General features: G+C 37.4%; 1 protein-coding gene across 15 annotated transcripts in view; it reads left to right on the top strand.

The window, feature by feature from the left end:
- Positions 1-25,753, top strand: part of EML1 (EMAP like 1) — a 130,592-nt gene that overhangs the window by 61,887 nt on the left and 42,952 nt on the right. For 5 of the 15 annotated variants that reach the window (XM_040599795.1, XM_040599786.1, XM_040599783.1 and 2 more), the window contains 4 exons: positions 13,001-13,183; positions 18,614-18,746; positions 24,114-24,164; positions 24,533-24,568. In XM_040599795.1, the coding sequence (XP_040455729.1) occupies positions 13,001-13,183; positions 18,614-18,746; positions 24,114-24,164; positions 24,533-24,568 (403 nt within the window). The remainder of the gene's footprint in view (positions 1-13,000; positions 13,184-18,613; positions 18,747-24,113; positions 24,165-24,532; positions 24,569-25,753) is intronic. The other 10 variants (XM_040599788.1, XM_040599787.1, XM_040599793.1 and 7 more) reach the window with 4 other exon arrangements.

The raw sequence follows: 25,753 nt of genomic DNA, 5'->3' as shown, positions 1-25,753 counted from the left end.
ATGGTAAAAATGCACATATAAAAAATACTGGTATTTTTCTAGAAATTTTTCTTTTTTAATGAATATGGAAGTGGGAACAATCACACTGAATGACTGTTCAAAATGTGTTTTTCAGTAAAATACTTGGGTTTTGTTGGGTTTTTTTGTGTGTGAGTTTTTTGTTTTTACTTGATAGTGTACTTATGAAGCTGTCTTTTTTACATTTAAAAAAAAAAAAAAAAAAAAGAGGTGTGGATAAAATACAGTTGCTCAAGTGTGTGACGACTTTGCCTTGGTGGCACTGTCTGCTCCAGCAATAGCTTGAGTGTAACTGGGATTGCCAGGTCAACCAGATGATTTTTCATTTCTTTTAAACTTTTGACTTTGCAAATATCAAACGCTTGGTTTTGGTGAAGAATCAACACTTGGAAAGTTTTTGTTGCAGAGAAGACCATTGAGCTTGAGGAGTTGGGTCACTGGCCCAGGGAAGCTGTAGCCCTGGGAGTGAGACTTTGCCATGGAGAGAGCCTGATGTCTGGGGGTTTTCCTAAATGGTTATGTTAAATTTTGGGAATATGAGCTTCTGATCTGTGTATCTGACCATGAAATTGTTTATTATGTAAGTATTTCCATGCTGAAGCTTTACTGTACCAGGCTTTACTCTCATCTGTCTTCTACTAAACTGAAGGGTATTTTGAAAAAGCCATCTCCTGCTTACCTTGTCCGGCATACAAAATTCATGTGCTGAGAGCAGATACTGTTTTCTGAACTATCTCTTCAGTGTAGTGGGGAGAAATGTTTTTCAGTCAGTTTCAGCCTTTTTCCCATTTCCCGTAAATCTAGGGATTTCCAAGTTCAGTATGTTGCTCAGCTTACTGCCCGTGGAAATCACTGCTCTGTGCTGTGTTGAGGTTTACTATACCTGTGTGTCATTTGGGGCAAATCTTATCACTGAAATAATCTTTATGTACCTGGAGATGACTAATCTGGGTTCAAGATTGCTTTTAAAAATATACCTGTTTGAACTGTAGATAAAGACTATAATGGTATATGGTGTCCTAGCACATTTTGAATTTGACTACCAAAAGAAAAAAACACCCAAAAAACACTTGAAGAGGACAAAATAAGTAAAGAAATAAATTCCAGGTTCGCGAGTGAGAACCCTGAAAATATTATATTAATTTAGTTCAAGTGGCTATACTTGCCCTACCTTGTGTCTGTATGTTTGGATACAGAGGTCTGACTTGCGCAAAGTCCACCTGCATCCAGAGTGAAGGAAGCATAAGAGAACTTTTGCCTTAAAGCTGTATGGCTATATTAGCCTTAAAGGTTTGTCTGTGCTGGTAGGCTTCACCTTATCCACAAAGGTTTGAAGCTCAGATGCCTGGTAGTCATGGGGCTGAGAGAGCTTTATCAGCCAGGCTTTCTGCAGGGTTTGTTCACACTAGTACTTCAGTTCAGTGCCATTAGGAAGTGGCTTTTAGAAAAGGATTTGCTGTGCACAGTCTTTGCTGATCTAATCTCTCAGGTGAGACTCATAGGGGAGAAGTACTGACTGCCACCAGAAGGAAATCAGTTCCAGAAAGTCCTTGAGGGAGGGGAATGGTCATGAGCCAGGCTTTGCTTGGACCTTGGCCTGGGACTTGTTCCCAGCCAAGGGTGGATCAGGCATCTGCTGGCTCCCTCCCTTTTACTGAGGACTCTCTGTGTAGCTTTGGGGAGGTATAATACTGCATTAGGTGATCAAAGCATATTTGTAAACTTTTTGACAAACATGAAAGCTGTAAAATAGATTATCTCTGTCTCCTCCTCTGTCTCCTCCTCCATGAAAACCTGAATTTCTTTTAAAAATAGGCAACACGCATATCATCGTAGTGTTGCCAAATGCTGCAGAGGATGGGGCAAGCCTTGGAGTAAAACTCCTTTGCTCTCACAGGGCGGCAGGACCACGCTTGCACAGTGTGCTGGGAATGGCATTGCAGCTGGGTGAAATTTGTGACAATGCTAGGCACCCCCATGCGGTGTGAAAATAAGAATATGATCTCATACTAGGGAATCCAGTTAAAAATAAAAAGAATGCAAATTGTCTTAAATTAGAGGAGCTGAATTTCAAGCCAAACAATTTTTCAGATCATATATGTCTGTTTCCTGAAACAAACCTTTTATTTATTTATTTCTTTATTTTTGTAGGATAGGAAATAAAGGGATTTTCTTCCTTCTCTGTATCCTAAAAAGCCCTAAAGCAGTTTTCTTCTTGGTTCTTACCAGGACATCTAACACTCTATCAAATGTAGTGTTTCTGGCTGCATTTGAGTCCTTGGCAAGGCCAGTTTGTTCTTTCTGCCTTACTGTCAGTAAAGGTTTTTTGCTGGAGAGTGGGAATGCATGATGTGAAGATTTTAGAATAAAATATTATGTTACTATTAATTAATATATTGAAGGAAGACTTAACCCTCATTGAAGATGAAGATGGACAGTACATGAAAAATTCCAGTCTGCTGTGGGTATCCTGTGTAGGTTTGTTTTCCTTCCCCCATGCAAAAAAGGCTGTAACTAGTTAATTTAAGTACTTCTCACGAGCACTAGATTAACTGGCAATAATGAAAAAAAAATTAAGTACTGTGAAAGACAGTACTGAGCAAGACAGGTTTTAAAAGAAGACTTAAAATAGTTTTCTAAATTTGAAATCATTTTTTCCTTTAAATATTTAGATTGTGATTTGTCTTTGTGACAACCTGTAATGAAACCTAATGTTATATTGCATTAATTTCAGAAACTAAAATATTCACGAGGTACAGAGTTCTGAAGAAAAGTCAAACCACTGCTGAAAGTGAAGCCATTAGCTGAGGACAAGTAACCAGAGGTTGCAAAAGTGGAAAATCTGCTTTTGACATCAATAACCCCTTCTGCAATTGCAGGAGGAATGTTTTGTTCTTTTTGTATTATGTTGCTTAGTTTTAGTCTGCAGAAAACAATTTAAAAAGCTGATAAGCCTTTAAGAACTTTAAATGCAGAATGTTTGGGGTTTTTAATCTTACAAATAAATACTATTGATTAGAGGATGAGATTTTCCAATTCTTAATTCTCAAAGGATACACTTACGAAATAAGACAAAGCACAAAGTATTTCAAGTTGATAACTTTGGATAGCAAATGGATTACTTGCTGTTGATGTACTCTCAGTTTTAGTAAATGCTTAATTTCTTGGAAAAAAATGTCTTATTTGCTTATGTATTTCTGGTGTTTAATCATGTTTTCAGTTTGGTTTTTAAAAACTTATGCATATATGATTGTAATTTTCATTAAAATTTCCATAAGAAATTATAGGTAAAAAGTTAATGGTCCAAGTAAATTAGAGTATCAGTTGCTGTTCTAATATCAAATATGGAAGTTAGGGACGTGAAGAAATGTATGTTAATGTAAGTAGTTTCTTAAGTGTTCATATAGAGCTATCTCTACAGTAATATAAAGGCTGCGTTTAACTGCAGAACAGCTAGTGGCTGGTACATGTTAGTGGTTTCTTGCTTGTGTGAATCAGCTTTTCCCTAGGAAAATCACTTAAGTAGTACACAGCAAGCAGGATAAAATAAAATTGGTTTGTAATGCTTTGTCACAGGCTAACATCAGTAACTTTTAAAAGATGTTTCAAATCAGTTTTCTTCCCTTTTACATCTGTCCTGACTGCAAGTAAAAGTAAATCTTTCTGGTTTACTTGCCGATGGCATAGTTGAAGCATCCAGTGGAGACATCCAGGTTTTTTAAAGGCAGTGAAAATATATTGAGCTAAGTACTGAAATGTTTTTAAGAAAATGGTTTATGTGTACCAGTATATGGTGTTTGCTTGCATGTGGTTTAAACACATTTAGGAGAAGCAAATCTTGCATCTAGGTTGGTTCTTGTTTAACGGTGCTAAACAAAAGCTGAAGACTTACTAGCATACATTGTGTGAGGAATTTGAATTCATCCCTTGCTAGCTTTTGTAGGATGTCTTGGATGTGGAGCCATAGCTGTGATGTGGAGATGAGAGTCATTGTACATGTTCTCCGGTGTTCTACAATCTGCTTTTCTTCTCTTGTTCTTAAGGGTGTGATACAGGCACATCCTCAGCCCATCACCAAGAAGATAAGATGGTAAAACACAGCCCAGCTGTTCTGCTGTGAGGTACCTCGATTAATTTCCCTACTGGTACCTTTCTTTACAAGTTTGTGTTAGGCTGTATAGTCAGCTTTTTAACTCTAGGCAGATCCCATGGTGTTGCTTTTTTCAAGCTCCTATTCTTGCATTAATATTATGCTACAGAAGGTCATCTTTATTCTCCTGGCTTTTCACAATGTTTTGGGATTTTTTTTGTTGTTGTTATTGTTGATTTTTTTTTTTTTTTTAATGGTACAAATGATCCCAGCATAATGTAGAGGAGTGATAATTTGTTAAAAGGTTTTCTATTGATTTCTATGCTCAACAGAGCCAACACAGTAACTCTGAACTGTAAAGCATTTACACTGATAGACCTCTTATGGAGAAAATTCCTCTAATTTATTAATGTGTCAAAATTATCCTCCATCTTCCACTTAAGCAGTATTGGGGAAGATAATTTTTAACTGGTTGATTTCCAAGTAGAAGCTCATCTACCATCTGCTGGGGAAAAAAATAGTAGGCTGCTGGTTATAGCTCGACAGCTACACACTGGTGAAGGGCACATGCTTATGGTTTCACTACAGTGATTGCTGACTAATTAGCCACAAGGAACTTTCTGAGAATTTTCTGTTAAGATCATTTTTTTTCTCTCCCATTTTGTTAATGAGTACAGTGCACCCAGCTGTGAGGCTCTGAGTGATGATTGCTATTATGGATTTATTTCTTCAAACTCTGCCTCTAATTTTAGGAAGTTATATTCCTCGTCTTTAAGTTTCTAGTGGTAAAACTGTAAAAGGACAAGTTATTCTTCAGCGAATGTTGGGAAATACAGTAATAAGATTTTATAAATATTGGACTACAATAGCTAGCTATATTAGAGAGAGAAAAATACTGCTCACAAAAATAACCATCTGTAGTCCATATATAGTAGATGAATAGATATTTGGATTACAGTTTTTTTTATTAAAATGGTAGAAACTGGTCTGTTCTCACAAGATGATGCTTTGCATTACTGTTACTGTGGTCTCTTTTAGATCACCTCTCTCTCAGGTTCCCAGTGCAGTCCAGAGTGCAGCATTAGGTGGATGTGTTGGGATAGACAGTCTTCTTCCCGTTTCCTCCTACACATACATACCTTGTGAGGACATGGAAAAACTAATCTGGTCTGTTCAGATTACTTACTGTGAGATGTACCCGATTGTACTGAACTAGGGCATCTCCTTGCAATGCTAATCACTCTTAAGTACGTTGTATTAGAATGGGGATTGAACTGAAAAGTTGTCCTACCTGTTCAGAGATTTTATGCATATATACATATATAAGCTTATAGATAGGCATGGTATTGTTCCTATAGCTATCAAGTTTAAAGAAAAGGTGTGATTTCTTGTTCCGTGCAATCAAAGCTTTCCAGCTATAAAAGTAGATATTGTGCTTGCATTTGTATCCTATTGCATATACTTTTATAACAAAATGCAGTTAGAGGATTTCACATTTTAAAGGCCATTCCATTAGCATTCAGCTGGCAACCTGTTTTGATTTCCAAACCTTCAGGTAAAGCAACATGCTTTTACAGTTTTACCTGTAGTTGAAAATTTCAGTCTGTTTTTTCCCTAACCACACAAAATAACAAGATTAAACAGGATAACATTATTTTGGGCTTTAAATCCACTTGCTTCTCGCAGTGGAAGGCTCTAATCTGGTCAAATCAGGGTCTAGCAGACAGTCCAGTATGTACCAGACTTTATGATAAGCTGTTGCCCATATGTGTTGTCATTGTCCCCAGGAGACAAGCCTGGAAAGCTGCTGCTGTGTTTCAGGTACCATACGATGTTTTGCATAAGAAAAGTGGATGGAGAAAAGATACTTAGTCTGTGAAATACTGTCGACACTAATCTTTTAAACAAAGGAGCTTGACATAGCGTTGTCAAAGGAAACTAAACCTGTTGTTTTATTTTCCCATTGTTCTCTTGCACAGAGAGTCTTTTGGTCTGCAAATGACCGCTGACATTATGCCACAGAAATTGCTATGAGAATACTTGGTACTTTCCAGATCTTGCATCTAAGCCTGGCAACCTGTCGTGGCTGCATTCCCCTGTTCGTGTGCCACAGCGAACTGCTTATGTTCATTTTGCGAGTTGTTTTCACTTTAAACCCTGAATGGTTGTCTCTCTTCCTAAGCCTGCTTTTTCTCTCTGTTGCTGTCAATTCAGGCAGACTGTATCTATCAAATAGGTTGACTTCTCTGCCCTAGACTCAAAGATGCATGAAATGAACCAAAAAGGGAGGACAGGGTTTTGAAGATGTGGGAGATGCCTGTCACAGAGGGATGTTTTTTTCTGCACTGTTAAAGAGTATCAAGCCAAACAGATGGTATTGAGAGAGGTGAAGCAGAGAGGTCATTTGAAAGTTAGTGGTAGTGTGACTCCCAGGAGCTTGAAGGAAATAGTTTAAGTAACTCAATTACTTGCATGAGAACTCAGTGATGATGTGGGCAGGAGAAGGGGAGGTTGCCAAATGTGTATCAAGTGACATGTACCACATCTGACAGCTCTGCACTTAGTGGAGTCTGAAAAACATGGGCCTTTACGGGTGAAAACATGTTTCTGGAGGTGTAGCATCTTCAGTGTTCTTACCTGCTTGCTAGTATGCTGGGTCAAATCCAGTCTATAGCTCTCCCCGTCTAAATTCAGCTGTGGAATTGTGCTTTTTTGTTTGCTGATTTTTTAGTAAGTGCTGTTCTTAACTTTCTTTCCTTTGGTGTCGTAGGCTTTCTCAGCAGCTACTATGTTCTGCATGCTGGGAGTGGAGAATTCCTTTCTGTCCATGTGCACGTTTCATAATACTCTAGTAGCAGTCCTGAAGTTCATAGCAATTTCCAAGGAATGTAAATACTTGTACCAATTAATTTCAGGAGAAGTGCAGAGCATGATACACTTACCAATATCTCTCAATGATGGAAAGTATTCCTGCCAGTTAAGCTCAGTTCGGGCTTATTGGCACAATCTATATTTTTCTGTTATAAGAAGGGTATCTCTGTGTGCAGGTGATGCTGCATTTTCACTGCCATCCTTTGCCATGTTTTCTGTCTTGTGGGTTATCTTCAAGCTTTGCCAGAGACTACTGTTGGAATTTGGTATCCCCAGAAGGCTTAGATGTCCTTTTCTGATGTCCTGCACAATGTCTAATTTCAAGAGGCAACTCTGGCAAAGACTTTAAGATGCTGCTTTTAAAGTGTATTATAATAGTGTCTAGCAAGCACACCCCAATAGTGCTAGGTACTTTACAAACGTGTAATATATCTTGGAAAGTTTTGGAAGTACTTCACGTGCAATTTGATCCTGTTAACTGGGGCTCCAAAGAGACTATGTAGATTGAATAAACTCAAATTTGTTTGCTAGTCTTTTAAGAATCAGTACCTAATGTTTCCATTACTTAATCAACTATCATGGCCTGAGCTGGACAAGATAGCCTCAAAATTAATGTTTGCATGAGGCAAGGCTGGTATATATTTAACATAGCAGTTCTGGGGAGAAAATGCCAAGTCTATTTTAATTTTAATTACTTCTTACACCATTAATGTACAATTCAGACTTAAGTTTTCCAGCAGGTAAAATCTATAGAATATAGTATGCATTTTAATATGCTTCCTTCTAACTAATACTGTAACTGTCGTTTTGCTTTAGCCTACATACAATGAAATAACACTGAAATCATTCTTGTAAACAGCATACATGTCCTGTTGTTGGCTTTGCTTCAGATGTTTCTTCACATTTGGCTAAGTTCAAGTAATAAATTGCTGAAAAACTGGAAGACACTCTGGAAGCAGATTAATCATCTGACTCAGTATTGTCTTTTAGTTTGCCACAAGAAATCTTTCCAATCTATGAGATCATGGTTTAGCTGGTTGGAAAATTTAGAGAGGCATGAAGAACATTCCCATTTTTTTGCTGTCTTCTCTTTGAAACCTGCAGAATCTCAGCAAAGCATAAATGACAAATGACTCTTCTTTCCAAGCTTTACCATAAATGTGTATTGCGATGAAAAATCAGGCATCTGAACTGATACCTCCTCGCTTTATCTAATTTTGGATATTGTAGGTGGTATTTATCTCATGAGATGTAGATTTACATGTTTGAGACGGTGATTTAGACTTGCATTATAACCCACTTGTAGAAGTGATTCACTTCAGATTGCTAAAAACAGGTTGCATAAATGGAGCTTTCTTTGAAAGTCCTTTTTCCTCTCATTGATGAAAAAGAGGCAATGATGAATTCTGACATGCTATTGATGCTACCCATGTGGGTGATAATGGTGCTTGTTCTGTCTGTCCATGGGCAAAAGTGGTGGTAGTCACTGATAAATAGATCTAGCACTTCAAGGCCAATTGTTTGGATTTGTAGTCTTCTTCATACACCTTTCAAGATGGTGAACATCTGTGGGTTTTATGACAGCCAGATTGCAAAGAGGTCACCAATTCTACGTATGTTGACAGTGTTAAAGAGTTGTTAATGTTATTGAATTTAGCATCACAAAAAGTAACAGGTGTTGACATAATGGTATCCTAATTATATTCTAAAACTGCAGTAAGGCTTGTGTGTTATTACTGCAAATTTATCTACGTGGACTTGTTTTAAAAGCATGCTTTTTATTTCCTTGGATTCACCTGAAGTGTTCTGAGGATCCTTACATCATTACTATAAACCGCTTTTCTCTCAGTGTAACTGTGCAGCCAAAGCACACTTGTAACCCAGCTGCCGTGTGAGTGCATGTGTGGACGCTGTGATGGAAAATTTAACCCCTGGCTGGACCCACCCCAAGGCACAGCAGCTGGTGGCCTCTTGTCACCTCACCACCACCTTCCTCCAAACCTCTTATGCTCCCCTCTCAGCCCACTCTGTGCAAATTCCTTGGGGATATGCTTTACCCATGAGAAAACATGGAACTAGGTGCTATAAAATGTATAGTCACTTTGAACTTAATGTTTGCTTGGGAACAATAATACTTGTCTTGGTCTTGCTTGAAGTCTACTTGCTCTACTTGGAGTCTAAATTGCATTACAAATGTATGCTAAAAATGCTCTTTGCTTTGAGGGTGAGCTGTATACTGCAAAGGCAGATGACAAGTTAGGCAAACAATGTATCTTTTGCTCTTGTGGGCAGAGTAGATGACATGTGTTGTGATATTTTTGTTGTTTGGTTAGTTTATATCATTAATTATTTTTTCTCTTCTGATACGTACCACTTTGCTCATTTGGCTGTGTTGAAGTTGCAGCTTTATTGCTCAATATACTTGGATGTAGTGATCTCAATGGCAAGAACATTCCATGCTCTACTTGCATAACAAACAGGTTATACTTATTTTATAATTGAGCTTTGCATTCTTCAGAAAACCTGGCTTTATTATGTTGCGTCTCTTTTCCAGCTTACTTGTATATGTGTGCAAAGGGGAGGCAAAGTGAAATGTGACTGGACTCTTAAGAAATCTGGTCTTCAGTTGCGATCTGACTGAAAGTTGTTACAAATTTTATTCTGTTCTACATCCTTGGAAGGGAACTGCATCCAGAGAGGTAACCACCACAAAAAAAGCAAGTTGTAGGTTGCAGCATGGATGAGGGTTACATTCCCAAGGACCATGAAGAACAGTGATGGTGGTAAGCACAGCACTCTGTGCCCAGAGGATTTGCTGGTGCCTGTTGGTCAGTGAGGATGCAGGGGAAGAGTCACAGGGGCAGCTGGAAGAAGGGGGGGAAAGAGAGAGATGTATATCTTAACAGTTATTAGTGGGAGGGATTTCTTACAGGACTGTAAATAAACCAACGACACTGATTTACTACTTGAAGATTTATGTTTGGGCAAAATTACTGTTTCTACACACTTAAAAATTAGTAAAATTGATACTTTAATGAGGATGTTTTCTGTTGTAATGAGGTAGATTATCTTAACACCAACTGATTTCTCCCTGGGTTTCCTTCCCTGCCTTGAATTTGGGAATTGGCTATTTCTTGTTGATTGAATTCAGAAGAAAACTATGCCCTATCGTATTGAATTTGGCCGAATGGCTAAAGTCTGAATTTGGCTTGTATTGGTTAAATCAAGCTTTTGATTTGGTTGCCTATTGTCCAGTATGCTAATCCATGTTATTTCCAGCTGAGTTAAAGTGTAAAGTCATTAGAGCAGCGTGGGCCTTTTGTTTGTACAGGGAAAGGTTAAGTTTTGCAGGCAGCTCATACTGCTGCCAGCATGGCTGCTAATCTGAGTTTGGGGATTAATTACCTGTAACAGCTGCAGGACAGGGTCCTGTGCTGAGCAGAAGCTGATTAGGCCAGTTTGGAAAGCTTTGTCATGGGGAAAGTTTTTCAGCATTTTTCAGGAACTTGAGTTCTCATGTAGTTTGCTCAGAACTGGATACTTACATTACCACTGTGTGCAGCCTAGTAATATTCTAACGCTGGTATTTTAAATATGCTATGAAAATCCTATAACGTAATTAACAAGCAGTTTAAAATATATTAGCCTGTAGCTATTTTTGGACTGTCACTATTGTTGTAGTCTTTGTTTCTGAGTTGTTTCTAATTCTGCTTTTGGTAACTGCTGTTGGGGGTGCAAGGGATAAGGAAGCCAAAATGCAGTTTACAAACAGATTTCAAAGCCAATTTGTATTGGGGTGGGGTGGTTTGGAGATTAATAGGTTTTTGGTTTGTTTCTTTTTATTTTATTTTAAGTGCAATTTTTCCCAAGGCCTTTCTGATTAAAAGTTTGAATGTAGTAATGTTTTTGGGCATGCTTTTAAATGCACTTGGAAACTCTTGTCTTCCTATTTGAAACACTTACTTTGTTTTAAAAATCGACACTAATTATTATTATACACAAGCCACTTAACTTCATTTTATGCTCTTACACAAAAGAAGTGGAAAACTCTGGTTTGGAATGGAGGAGAATTAAGTTTACAAGAAATGAAAACAAATACCAGCTTCTTCATAAAGAGATCAGCTTTAACAGAAGAAATATGTGCTGTGGACTCTGATTACGAGTGAGGGAGAAGTCAATTATAACTGCAGATAGTAGCATAAATATCTATTTTTGCTAAGATATAACTTATTAAGTCTTCAAATGAAACCTATAAACCAATCGTCACTTGACTAACATTATTTAAATTGATCCAGTAAGTTAATACCCAACTTTTTTTAGTTTTCAAATCCACCTAGTTAAATAAAACCTTGCAATTTCCTTTAAAAACTACACATTTTTTTTTCTCTAATAGCTACTGACTTTGACATCTTTGGCATTGCATTTGTCTTCCTTTCTTCTTTTTCCTAACTTAATATTGTAAGAAATTACTATGTTTCTATGTGATAGGAACTGCAGTGGAACAGAAGTGCTCGTTTAGGAAAAGTATTACTAGTTTTGGGTGGAAAGAATGTGTGGTCCTCATCAGGGAGTTGCCGGCTTCAAGTTTTGTTGGGTTGTTTCCAAATAATTGGTGAATTGTATGCAAAGTAATGACCCTTTTAAGAATTTGCAGGCTAAGTAAGAGTACAATTACTGAGTAGTTCTGAACTTATTTAATGTTTCTATTTCAGTCAGAGGGAATGTTCTCATAAAGCTGCTGGTATAGATTAGGAGTTAGCAGATGGGATTAATATCTATTCTCTGGTCTGTGGACAATAACTTGAAAAAAGTGTAAGCCTATCTGTTGCTTATATATGTCTAATGTATACATTCTATCACATATGTGAGAAAGAAAAATCTGGAAGGGTGTGTAGCATATCAGAAAGTATAGCTCTCTACCTGAACGCCTGCCAGTGCCAGGATGTTTTGTTGCGCAGAACAGTGAAGGGTGATGGTTGGATCACGCCAGTTCAGACATGTAGATAATTGATAGTGGGGCCCAATTAAAAATAAGTATCCCTGAAGCCAACCTCATCATCACATCTTAAGTACTCGTCTTGTACTCTTCTTTTTTTTATGTATTTTTATTTTATTTTATTTTCATCTCTTCCTTTTGGTTACTTCAGAGCATTCTTCCTCAAGAGGACATGATGTCTGAGGACAACCTTGGGTTTACCTGTAGCCAGTTATATGGGGTCACAACAACCCCACATAATACTACAGGCTGGGGGAGGAGTGGCTGGAGAGCTGCCTGGTGCAAAAGGACCTGGGGATGCTGGTTGATGGCCAGCTAAACATGAGCCAGCAGTGTGCCCAGGTGGCCAGGAAGGCCCAGTAGCATCCTGGCTTGTATCCAAAAGAGTGTGGCCAGCAGGACCAGGGCAGGGACCATCCCCCTGCACTCAGCACTGGTGATGCTGCACCTCAAATCCCTGGTTCAGTTTTGGGCTTCTCACTACAAGAGGGACGTAGAGGTGCTGGAGCGTGTCCAGGGAAGGGCAATGAAGCCAGTGGAGGGTCTGGAGCACAGGTTTTATGAGGAGCAGCTGAGGGAACTGGGATTGTTTAGCCTGGAGAGGAGGAGGCTCAGGGGGGACCTTATTGCTCTCTACAACTGCCTGAAAGGGGGTTGTAGTGAGGTGGGTGTTAGTCTGTTCTCCCTAATACAAAATGATAGGACAAGAGGAAATGGCCTCAAGCTGTGCCAGGGCACATTTAGATTGTATATTAGGAAAAATTTCTTCAGTGAAAGGGTTGTCCAGCACTGGCACAGGCTGCCCAGGGAGGTGGTGGAGTCACCGTCCCTGGAGGTGTTTAGAAAACAAATAGATGTGGTGCTTAGGGACATGGTTTAGTGATGGACTTGGCAGCGCTGGGTTAGCTTTTGGACTTGATGATCTCAAAGGCCTTTTCCAACTGATATGATTCTGTGATTCTATAAGGTATTCCTTGATGGTTATACATCATTGGTAATGCATCTTTTTCTGCTGTTTTACTTAGATGACAGTGCCTCTGCTGCAAGCAGTATGGAGGTAACAGATCGTATTGCCTCTTTGGAGCAACGTGTCCAGATGCAGGAAGATGACATCCAGCTGCTCAAATCTGCCCTTGCTGATGTGGTTCGACGCTTGAATATTACAGAGGAACAGCAGGCCATGCAGAACAAGAAAGGACCTACCAAAGGTTTGCATTTCAGATATATGTAAAATAGGTAGTGCAATTCAATGAGTGTTTTATATGTATTAAAATAGGTCATTCTTTAGATCTTTGAAATACTCAAAATCAACAAATCAAACTCAAAATAAAATACATCTGAAACTTCACCTGTTAAAGAGAACACATAAAAATCCAAATGTTTAGATCTGTGAGCCTTCTACAGTTCCCATGAACCAGGAAAGCATTTGTTTATTCTTAGTACTTTAATCTTCTGTCTGAGTTTAACCACGGCTACCACTTCCTGACTTTTGATCAAGATCAGTTTATAAACTCTTTAGGGAATGCATTGTCTTCTGTGGGTGGTGAAACTCCTAATAGATTGAGAGGGGGATGTGTGTGTGTGTTAATCCAAAAAATTAATTATATTTAAATAAAATGTAATTTTAATTTAATTTAAAATGTCTTAAGTGTCTTTGGATGGGCAGACATAGCCAAAGACAGAGCTCTGAGCTGGCACAGAGGTGACATGACCAAGGACATGTTGCAACACCAGCTGCTTAGCCATGAAGGAAAGGGAGAGCTGTGGCTGCTGCCTGACCCTGTTCCAGAGCAGCAGATCCAGAGCCAGTAAGGTGGCAGGTGACAGCCGTTGTCACTCAGCAATATGCTGTGCTACACCCATGTGCCATAGCGTGCTCTCTTGGTTCCTGTTCTGCAAGAGTGGGTTTGTCTGTACGCAAATCAGAAAAGTTGGAGTTGAATGTCCAGCACTTGGTAGTAGTAAAGGTTTATTAGAACCCAGCCAGGGTGATTTACTGTGGTGTGTAAGGCTGCAAAAGCCTGGGAGACTGCCTATCTGCAGTTTGGCAGAAATGCATGAGCTATTTTTGGGTAGTCTTAGAACTAAGAGTAGTGGCAACCTAAATGTGGAAAGAGAGTATGGGTGACTTCAAAGGCTCTCTGTTGTCTAAATTAAGAAATTGTTTCTTTTAGAGTCCTGATACGCATTAATATAAATTAAAAACTTAATTCACATTGGAAGTATGATATGTAAGTATGGATTAACGATTTTCTCAGCTGGAAATTAAGACTTCCTTTCATCTCAGTTATATATTTGTGACTTTGCAACAGATACATTTAGGCACCGATTTAACAGAATAGATAAGGAACTACTTAATTTGCTGAACTGAGATGTCATCTTTGTTATAATGTTTTGTGTCTGGAGATGAAGAAAGGGGAAAGGGACAGAATTACAGAGCCAGATTAGTTGATAGTATATCATACTGGTTGTTGGACAGAACATGCAGTAAATATCTGTGATCTTGTTTTCCTGTTCTCTTCCCTTTCAGTTGTATTCTCATTTTGTCTTCGTCTGTTTGATTTAAAAAAAAGAAAAAATTATCAGATAAGTTAAATGTTACTAAAGATGGCCTCCACTGTGATAAAATGTTCCACCAAATCTGGTTGTACAAGGGATTAAGGGGCTTTATGTTGCCTATAAAATAGATATTATCTGATGCGCAGAGGAAATAAAGTCTAGTAATAATTACTGAGTTGTAACCAAATCTGTTCTTCTTGCCTGCTGGCTTTACTTAGCAAAATACAGACCAGGTTTTCATGGATTCTGTGAATAGAATTGAACTCTAAATCAGGAAATATTTTCTTGGCTGTGGCAGATCGTTAAAGCCATAGTTCATTGTATGTTGAAGAAAAGCTGCTGTAAGCCTATCCCTCTGCCTTCTATAGCTGTGGTTTGGGTTTGGGTTTTTTTTTGTTTGTTTGTTTTTAAAACTGTGTATATGGCATGGATACTTCTTATTGTGTGTGAAATGACAGTGTAAGAAGTTTTGCTGTGATAATGCAAATGAAGGACTACAAATGTCACTTACTTTTCCATTACAAATTATTGAAATGAGTCCTGATAATTTTCAACTAAACCCACCTAATTCCTGGAAATAATTGCTACTGTAACAATTTATGTACAGAACTTTAATTTTACTATATATCAGTTGTATCATTAGTGTATGGTCAGCCTTATTAAACATACTCTATAACAAGAAACAGAATCTGAAGTATCCTGATCATTTGTTTCTTCCAGCGGTTTTGTCAGATATGATGCATTTCACATGATGGCCTGTCATCTTCCTATAGTAGGCACAACTACTTTATAATGAATTGCATGCAATTATTTAGCATAAGACTAAGTTGCATTTCGGTAAGGAGAGGGATTTTCTTAGACATGAGCGAAACTGGAAACGGGAGCAGTGGTTCTTGCATTTTGCAACTTGGGCTGCATGGCTCGATCTGTTTTCTTTCATCATTCGATGACTAATTCCACATTTAGGATTGTGAAAAGTGGAATTTAATCTCAGTGTCACAAAAATCTTGTCCGTGCAAACTGGTGATTGAAGTGTGGTGTGTGCTGCTGCTTTCATTTGGTCTACAGATGAAGTAGATGAGGATTAAAAGTGTGTGTCAGGGGAAGGTTTGTGCCTTTGGAAAAACACTATCCCGTATGTGCTGTTGAAATTTTGGCACAAGAAGCTTCGTAGGAAAAAAGACAACATTTTTGTGAGTACTTCAGATTTAAAATTGAAAGATTTCAAGTTTCAGGCTTTCAAACCTATAACAGAAAAAAGCTTGAGCTTGTTGAGTGTGTTCTTGTTCTAGATGTGAGCTAGGCAGCTTAAAAGCAGTGTACATCACGGAAAGTGAGCTGCTTATCTTGTCTATTTGTGGAGCTCCTTCACTAACGATGTTTTGAGTTTTTTGGGTTCCTCCCCCTTTCCTTATTTAAATCAGTTACTTGGTGGAGTTCAGTATGGCTTCCTGCCTTTGTTTTACTTGTGTTTGTTGTTCTTTCCTTTTGCAATTATTGGTTTGTTTGTAAACTTAACAGCCCTATTAATCCATAGATCAGAGTATGATTAAAAAAGCTGCTGCTGAGGCTGATAAACATGTCAGTCCTGCTACCACAGGTAAGACCTTGAAGCAACAGAACTTCCAAAATAAACGTTACTGACAAAGCAATAATACCAATGTGTTTGAGTTACTGACTTCTAACAGCAATGACATGTTTGGGGTTATGTCAGTTACCACTGGTGTGAACTAGCTGTTGTAAACAAAACTAAATAGTTCCAGAGTAAATAGTGGATTAATTGAATAATGTGTAGATTTTCTGTGTGCCGTGTAAGAATTTCATGGTGTTGCTTTCCACACTAGCTGGCCATGGGCTAGATCTTTAAATCTAATTCCAGAAGCATGGGTTCTGGGTTGGTGCTGAATTTGAAGCCAAATCTATGTCAAAGGTTGAAGAGTTTGTTCTGGTTGCTGCTAGTTTTGATTTCATGAAGTTAGGAGAGTAAACAGACTCCAGCTAGTTCACTCCAGCTACTTTGTAATAGGCATTTTTATATAACTATAATAAAGTACTTTAATAATTGGTTTATTTAAATTTAATTGTTCTAATTTGTGACCTCAAAGCCTTATTAAAGTTTTGCAAGCTACAGAAATTTTGTCAGGAAACAAGCCCACAACTGCTCAACTGTAGCTATCTGTGATTCTGTAATATGCAACAGAATTGGGTTTATGCATACAGTTTAATTATGACATTGCAGCAATTAGTCAGGAAACAAACAGTAGAGCCCTCAGCATGAAACTGTAGAAAGAATTTCATTTGTAAGAATTAATTTCATTTGTAAGAATGAATATTGTAGAAGTAAATAGGATCACGATATCTGAATCCCTTAATAAAAAAAATATTAAAAAAAAAAAAAAAAGAAAGAAAAGGGCATGAGAAGCCAAACTACAGTAACTTTTAGGTGTCTTGTATGAGGTCTGAAGACAGCATTAGTCTGTTAAAATAGATCAAGATCATGGAAGCCAGGGCTGGAAGGTGCCATGGGTTTATTAAGTCTTGTTTAGCCTTTCTTTAAAGTTTTCCATGAAGTCGGAGAGCCCTTGCTCTTCCTGTCCTTGGTCAGTGTTACTGTCTCACCCTGTTGATCTTCTGCGGTTATAGGTTCTCGGATCCTCAGTAAGCATGGAAAACATTTTCTTCTTTTTTTCGTTGTTGACTTCTTTTCATGTTATCCGTCAGTCTTCTAAACCAAATAAGCCTGTTTGCTTCAATGTTTCCTTATAGGTTGTTTTCTAAATTTCTCCCCTCTAAACAAATAAACGAGGTCTTGAAACTTTGTTACAATGTACACTTGTTATGTATAACAGGTGTGTGTTGTAACAAAGTTGTAACAAAGTTTCAAGATGCTGTTTGTCTTGACAGTTGCATCCCCAAGCAGAGTGTATTTACTGACCTTCTCAAGGCACAGGCTTTCACATCTGTTTTCTTTTGTTAAATATAGGAAAACAGTAATGTTATCATAACATAACCTAGGAATGTATACAATTGTTACTGTTTCAGTTTAACTTTTTAGGTTGTTTACCCTCAGCAGTCGTTTTTCAAAGAGCATTTCATAGGTATTCGGTCTGCCACCCTCTCCAAGTTCAGTGAAATTTTGTGTTTCTTAAGGGACTCGTGACAGCTGCCTTATCAGGTGTTGTTTCTCTGAACCCAGAGACTTTTGACATCTTGACAAAGCTGGCTTATGATACAAAGTTCTGTCAAATTTCAAGTGATTCAAGCTTTCATCTGTGCTGTAGAGAGAGCACTAGTCATGTTTGCGTCTGTGTTTCAGGCTGTAGTCCACTGTAGTTTTCATGTTTGTACTCATTGCTTGCAGTTTTAACCACTGTTTGTTTTTGCAACTAATTTCTAACACACCTGAATGGGATTTTTCCATTATTCTAATATTAATTACGGGTATGACATGTATATCCTTTTTTGAGCTAGTGTTTCTTCAAGGAACATAGATAAGGTCAGCTCATTAAATCCACTGCTCTGCTGATTTCAATTCCTTTTTCTAAGTGGTAAAATTCCTCTATGTCAAACATAAGCCCACATTGTTTGAAAGGAGACCTTTTGCAGGGGAATAAGGATTTCTTGATAGATAATTTGCTTGTGGAAAACCTGCAAAAATATTAAGGGGTGACAAGCAGGAGTTTCTGGGATGGCAACCTGCCTTCATTTTTAGCACTCTGAACACTATCCAGGTAGGCAAAAGACTGATACTGTTTTAAGAGAGCAGGGTTGGTTTTGGTGGCAACAACTACCTTTGCACTTACCAGTAAGCTCTTTGAGCTAGGACAGTCTTACAGATGAGGGAGGTTATAGAATTATGTGCATAAGCCATATGCAGATGATTCACTTGATATGATTATTATTATTAATAATAAAAATGATAAATTTCCTCCATGTTAAAACCCTTATCTATGGTAAATTTGGCAACAGTGAAACAAAAATGGCATACTATGTGATTATTTTTAAATATTCTAATGTTGTTTGCTGGAGAAAGAAGAAAAAGACTGAAAACAATTATTTCATCTATGCTTCTTTTACAGCAAGACCGCTGGTACAAACCCTGCCTTTAAGGACTACTGTTAATAATGGAACTGTGTTACCAAAGAAACCAAGTGGTTCTTTACCTTCCCCATCAGGAACCAGAAAGGAAACTGTATCACCAGCAGCAAAAAGGTATGTGTCTATCTACCTTAAAATTGCAAAATTGAAAACATGATGTGTCTCCTCTTTTAAACTTCTAGATAGGTAGTTTTTCTTACTTGCAAAGCAACAGTCTAAATACTTAGTTCAGAAAGAAAAGGAGAGGTGGATTCCATTGTAAAAGGCTTTAAACTTATTTGTTCTAATTAGAATTAAGATAATTACCATGAATATTGAACAAATGTACAATGCTTGGTCTACTCTTTTTGTTATTTTCTTGCTACTACAGTCTAGTGTATAGAGAATTAGGCATTCCTACTGTGCTGTTGCACAACATGATGTGAAAAGTAGCGCGAGAATTCTTTTAGTAGCTAGTAGAAAATAGTCTGTGGAGAAACTGCGATCTTTACAAAGCAGTATGTTACTTTTGGTGGTTTTCTCTCACTAAAAATTATCATAGAAACTGGATGTGCAATGTTAGAAGCATCTCAGGGATGAGGAGAATTCTACGCCTAGCACATATTTATGCAAATGAAAACATCCATCTTTAGATATCTTATCATTAGCATGTATTTAAGTCGTTTTAAAAACTACTGCTCTGTCTCAATTTGCTTTGTGTGTGTGTAGCTTTTTAAAAGGGTTATATGTTTTATACATCTAGGTGATAAGGAGCGCAATGGATTGGGTGCAGCAAGTTCAGGTTGTAAAAATTATAGTGGTGCTAATCTGTATGGTTTGCCGTGAAAGATAATATTGTGGGGGTTTACTCCGTTGCTGGGTTTGGGTTTTGTTTTTTACATTTCTTCTGTTTTGTGTCATCCTCAGCTTTTTGTAGTAATGATGCTGTCAACTCTAAGGAAGGCAAGTTGTGGAGATGAGGGCATTAATCTGCTAAGATCTGAAGTCTCTTTTGTAAAGAGAATTTTTCCTTAAAGAGACGATGACTAAGGATATGCCATTTGTTCTGTTACTGTGTTTTGAGGAGGATGGAGTTTCCAGGAAAATCCAGGTTTTGTTACTGTAGAGAAGAGAGAAGCTATGCTGTTCACAATTAAAATTGGAAACCACCATGTTTGTTGTGTCACACAAATGAACTCCTATGAGCTCCTATGAACTGGGGCTCATTGCAGTTGTAGGTTTTGGCAGGTTGGCCTGAATTAGCCCTTAAGAAAAGAAGAGGCAGGCAGGTACTGTATAAACTGTTCCATTACCAGAATTTTGAAAATCTCTAAGGTTCAGCTTAGGACTTTCTGCCCTGGAGTAAGGTGGATGAAATGCAGGTAAAGATCATACTCACCCTTTCTCTATTCTGAGAGTCCTTTGTGTAATTCAGGTGGACCATCAGGTATTGCCTGCAGCCTGTAGGCATTATCCTAGCTCAGGATCCCTGTATTACACCCGGCAGCCCTTCCACCTGACCCCTGTGCAGTCTGGATACCCAGGAGTGCCAATGGGAAAGTCCTTAGGGAGCATCCTTAGTGAGCATTTTTGGACTGTCGTGGCTGCTGTGTGAGGAAGGTTTCCACAGGATAAGGATTTAATGTCCTTTTGTTATATTTTATCCCTTCTCTTTGCTGAAGAGGCTAGACTGAAGGTGCTTTAAATATGTAGTATGAAAATATATATTCAGTTTTGGAAAAGAAAAAATACACATGGACATTTTTGCTGAAATAGATAGACACTTAATAAGAGTCCTTAGGAGAGCAGAGTTGTTCCACGTCCTGAAAAAAGCAAGTCTAAATTCAGGTGCTGTTGAATTCCTATTCCCTTCAAATGCTCTAAAATTCTGTATTGGTTATCTTTAATATGCAAATTGTATTCTTTAATTGTTTTTTATTAAATTATATTAAAGAATATTTCTGTGCCTTGCCTATAAATATACTTCAAGAGGAAGATTGCCGAATGGTAAGGACCTCACCAATAAATTACTGTACAAACATTTTTTTTGGTAAATTATTCTCTACTCTTATCATTTGATAATGAACCTAAAATAACTGATGGGATTTCATGTTTTTATAGTGAATCATGCTCCAAGTAGTCAATATTCAAAGATGATGTATTCAGTGTTCCAAATAGCTTTCTTGCAAATGGTAGATTAATTCATTATGCATTCATTAAGATGAATTCATTCATGCTTTGTATTTATACTGGATCCTTTTACCTTCAGGAACTGTATGTGTGCGTGCATAAAACAGTAATGGAAATACATCAGCAGGATCAAAGAGCTTCTTTTTTTTAAGGAGTGGGCCTTTTTTATTTGTGTTAGAAGATTCACTCAGTGTTGAACAGTTTATAGATGGTGTGTAATTTTGAATTATTTTTTCAGTTCTAATTTCTGCTAAGCATTTGTGTTTTTATAGTGCTCTTTTCATATAAACTACTGGTACTTGGTAGTGTAGGTATTCTATGATCCAAAAAATGGTAACATGGCATAGCAGCTTTAAATACTATTTTAAAACTTGATTTCTGCTTGGATGCTTGTAATAGTTTTCCTATACAACATAGGTGCAGAATTGAAAATTTTAAAATTTTTCAAAATATGAAAAGGTAAAACTTGAAAAGTGAAAGAAAAGTTAAAAAGAAAAAAGTAAGAAAGGAAGAATTTTTATCTCCTCCCCACCCCCCCCCACCCCACCCCCCACCCCCGCCCCCATCATCTTCTAAACCTTTGTTCTGCTGTTAGGAATTACAAATACCTACCACAATTACTATAGTAAAAAATATCATATTCAAAATTTTTCTTACCTGTGACCATATTTTCAAGAGGGGCAAACATCCAGGTAGATGGAGTCCTTTCCAAACATTTTACTGAACAGCCTTATGAAAAGGGGGATAGCAAACTACGAACTTCAGATTCCTGTGTCCCTTGATACTTTTACCATTTAGGTTAGGAATTGTATGATGTCCAACTGAAATGGCATCAGGCTGTCCCTTGAAACAGTATGTCGTGCATATTTATATAAATACATGCAGATAATCTCCGTGGGGACCAAGTGTGCATTCCACTGCTTAGAAATAGGTGGACTTACTAATATGTCTGCAGACACAATCTCATTTCATACAATAGCTGTATTTAAATGTGTTGGTTAACTCATTTGAACCCACAGGTTGATGTACAGCTTGTCTGCCTTGCTGGATTACCAAGGAGATGTGGTTCAGAGTTCACTGCATTTTCTGATTTCCCATTTAATAATTGAAATGGAAATCTCTTCTTCTGGCAGGAATATAGAATTGGAGGTAATAAAAAAGGCTCGAGGCTGAAAGGGTAGAACTAGCAGGCCTTTGAGTTCTGCCATATTCTCTCAATGACCTTATGCAAATCATTTAACCTCTATGCATATTGGTTTTCCGTATGTAAAACGTCTATCTGTGGGTATCAGTAGGTTTTTATAGGGCCTAATGTGATAATTAGATCCAGATCTTTCAAAGTGTTGAGTAACCTCAACTGACTGACTTCAATTAGGATTGAGGGCACCAACCCCCCCTTCAGCATTCAGAGCTCACATAGTCAACACGCAGTTATTCAAGTTAAGGAATGAAATAACCTGGATAGAGCGAAAGCACAAATCCAAAACACAGGTCAGTTGGGTTATAAAAGTGTATGGTGGTAATACAATGCAACATAGAAAAAGCCTGGTGATGCTGGGACCAAAAATCCTGGTCGAGCACCAACAGGCGCTGCTGCACTCAGGTGATGGGGTGCCATGTGAACACAGCTGGGTGGCTTCCAGGTGCAAGCCAGCTAATGCAGAGCTGAAGAGATTTTGTGATGGACTAGTTTCCTAGTTGTCTTCACAAAAAAAGCCTTTGCTCAGAGGATTTGGTTTTAAATTTTATATGTATACTACTTTTATGCTGTAGACGTATGAGCTATTTTGAATACCACCTTTTTGAGTGCTGCTGTATTTTTAATCTGACCTTTGTGCCCAGAATAATTATTTGAAATTTTCATTCAGAATAAGATGAGTTTAGTGTATGGTGAGCAGAACTTTCCCTTCCCCCTGCACTCTTCCTGTTGCATGTAATGTGGTTTCAAGTTCACTGCTTAACACTAAATTTGTCTTTGGAATTTGGCCAGTGCACGGTAGTAATGTTTTGTGTTCCCTATTAAAATCTAGGGGTTTGTAATTCGTCTAGGATAGCTTTGTTTCCAAGAGTTGAGCAGGAAAAAGGGGGGAAAAATAGTGTAAGGGAGGAGAATGCAGACAGTACCTTTCCCAGTGGGGATGCTGCTGCAGGCTAGCACATACTTTGCCTTTCAAAAGGAGACAATCAGTCATTCTTTCTCCCCCAGCAGATTGCAAAGTATTACAATGGTGCAAAACTCTGACAATGGAGATCAAAAGGAAGAAGCTGGAACAAAGAAAACATAAAGAGCTTTGTTTGTAGGGAGAATAAAATACTTTAATATGATAAATTCCTGTTCTTCTAAACTCTAAACACATGGCTCCTAGGAAATTGTTCAGTCGCCTGGAATTAATGTTCTGTGTTCTGTTCTGGGGGCCATGATGGTTTGTAACTGGCACACGCACAAACTCTGTATCGAACCTTCAATAAGTCTTCCATTTAACATTTGACTCTCAAAGAAAATGTTTTAAAATAAACAGACTATAAATGAAAGAAGAAATTCCTCTCCATTGAACTTTGAGTGGCAAAACTATTATGCCACTTCACGATATCTCTAACAATTGAAGTTATTAGTACATTTTGCTCAAAGGCGTAATGAAATTAAAGTCATATGTTATTCTTGAATTTATTCTAATTGATTTAAATGAGGGTCAGAAAGAGTGCTAGACAAGTTTAAAAGTACTACTAATAGAATCAGTTACTCTTAAGAGCATTGTGTGCTGTTTCTTAATTTCTTGTATTAAAAAGTTTTTCTATTTTCCAAAAAATTTTTGGTAATTAAGTATATATATTTTTTTCAATTTTGGCCAGAGTTGTTCACCACAATTCAGTAATGCAACCATCTGAAACATTCATGCTATGCAGTGGTATATGTATGTATATATGAGGATTTATTTCCTTTCTTTATTGTTGCTTTTTTAATAGTCTTTGTCTTCCAGCTGGATCATCTGTCTTGTTTCTTCAGATAGCATCTTTGATTTTCTTTTTTTTTTTTCTTCTTTTTGAGTCGCTTGACAAATGGTTGGTGTATGGGAGCATTGCTGAAGTTTTGTCATTCAAAGATACATTGGTGTTCTTGAATGTATGGTTTGAAATGATCAAACATCTGAGTCGCTAAGCACTGTTGTTTACTCTTGCACGTGACTTCATATCTTGAAAGCATGCGATTATGTCTTTTAATGTAAGTTTGTTTTAAATGTCTTGTTTCCACATTTTATTGTTGCATTCACTTTTTATTCTGCTTTGTTTACGCACCTCTCAATCTGGATTAAGCAGGTCTGTGAATCTTCTCAATGCATGCAAACTGAAAAAGCCTGCTCTAAGGTGAGGGATCCTTAATAGCTTTGTAGTATTGAAGCTCAGTTGTTTTTCCTTTTCGTTTCGGTTCAACACATAGATCGTGGCTGGTTTAGTACAAGCATTAACATGGTAGAACTGTAATCATTCTTCTCATTTTTAACATTTTCAGAAGTACATGTTTAAAACTTTCTCATCATTGATAAATGCATTGCAAAAATTAGATAATAATAATTTCAGTTATGGTATCTGCATTGTCTCATGCTAACAATTTTTGTTATAGGGGTGTTTGATTAGACTACACTGCTGTCTTAAGCAAGTTAAAAATTGTGTTACCAAATGTTACCTTTTTAAATAATTGAAAATGCTCTCCTTTCATATCACTAATGTGGAAGCCAAGTTCTGGAATCCAGTTATACTCATACAAACCTGTAAGTTAAATTAATATTTTCTGTCATTTTTAATGCCTCGTCAGGTGACAGTATATTTACTGTAGCCGTGGATGCAATCACTGGTGTTTAACACTAAAGCTACCAAAATGTGTATATGCAAAAACTGACTTAATATAACCGTTATAATCCTCTTTTCCAACCACCTGCTAATACTTCTCACTGAGCTTTTGCTGTTATTGAAAGTTTAAAATAAAATTTGTCAGAAGATAGTGTTGTTAATTAGTATAAGCAATAATGGACAGAAGCAAAGGTTTAAAAGATTTTGTTCTTGTGGTAAAAGTAGTTTTTGTACTGATATGGGACTTCATTGTTCAGAAAGAAGACAGCATTACACTTTCAAACTTTAGCCCCACCCATTCACCAGTTCATCTTTTGAATGTTGATAGCTATAAAAATAGTAAAATCATTTTAATACTGCTTCTGTAACTTATATTTTTTCTAACATTAATATGATTTTGTGGTTTCCTTAATTTAATTTCAATGTAGGCTGATATTTCTACGTCTTTTCCTTAACCAGGAAAAGGTGCCAAAATAAAGTTTTGATCCTGCAAAATCACAAAGAGGATGTTTTTGCAAGTACAGTCCTTAAAGCGGTGGAAGGACTTAATAAAGCCAATAAAGCTATTTTATGTGGAGTAAACATTTCCAGTATCAAGGCTTTATTTTTTTAACTGTAATAATAGTAAATGGGATGATGTTATGAGATGCAGGGAGAACAGTTAACAGTATATTATATAATTTACTAGAGAAGGTTTTTTCATGCATTTGACATGGAGATGGCTTGAATAATGTAGGCTAGTGTAGGAGACTTATTTCTGAAATTAAGACAATTAAATTCTTTTTACTGCCTTTTCCCTTCTCCTATGAATGTATTTTGTTCTGTGCCTGTGTGCAACTTTGCATTCTAATTGCTTTTCTTACATTGCTTTCTCCATAGAAATAGTACTTTTTTTAATTTCGGCTTAATCATTTGAATTGGGCTTGTTTTTAATACAAAACCACAGCATTGAACACTTGTCCTACCATTGCATGTTCCAGAAAGTTTTTTGTCAAGCTAGCTGAGATGCATCTTAACATGCATCTGCTCTGCGGAGCTCCCCCTGGATGGGGGCTTCCTTCCTTTCAGAAGGGCGGTTGCTTTGCAGAAAGACTCCGGTTCGGTGG

Source organism: Falco naumanni, chromosome 7, assembly GCF_017639655.2.
Source record: "Falco naumanni isolate bFalNau1 chromosome 7, bFalNau1.pat, whole genome shotgun sequence".
Classification (NCBI taxonomy): Eukaryota; Metazoa; Chordata; class Aves; order Falconiformes; family Falconidae; genus Falco; species Falco naumanni.
The sequence above is the reverse complement of the archived record's forward strand: the minus strand, read 5'-3'. Positions and strand labels throughout refer to the sequence as shown.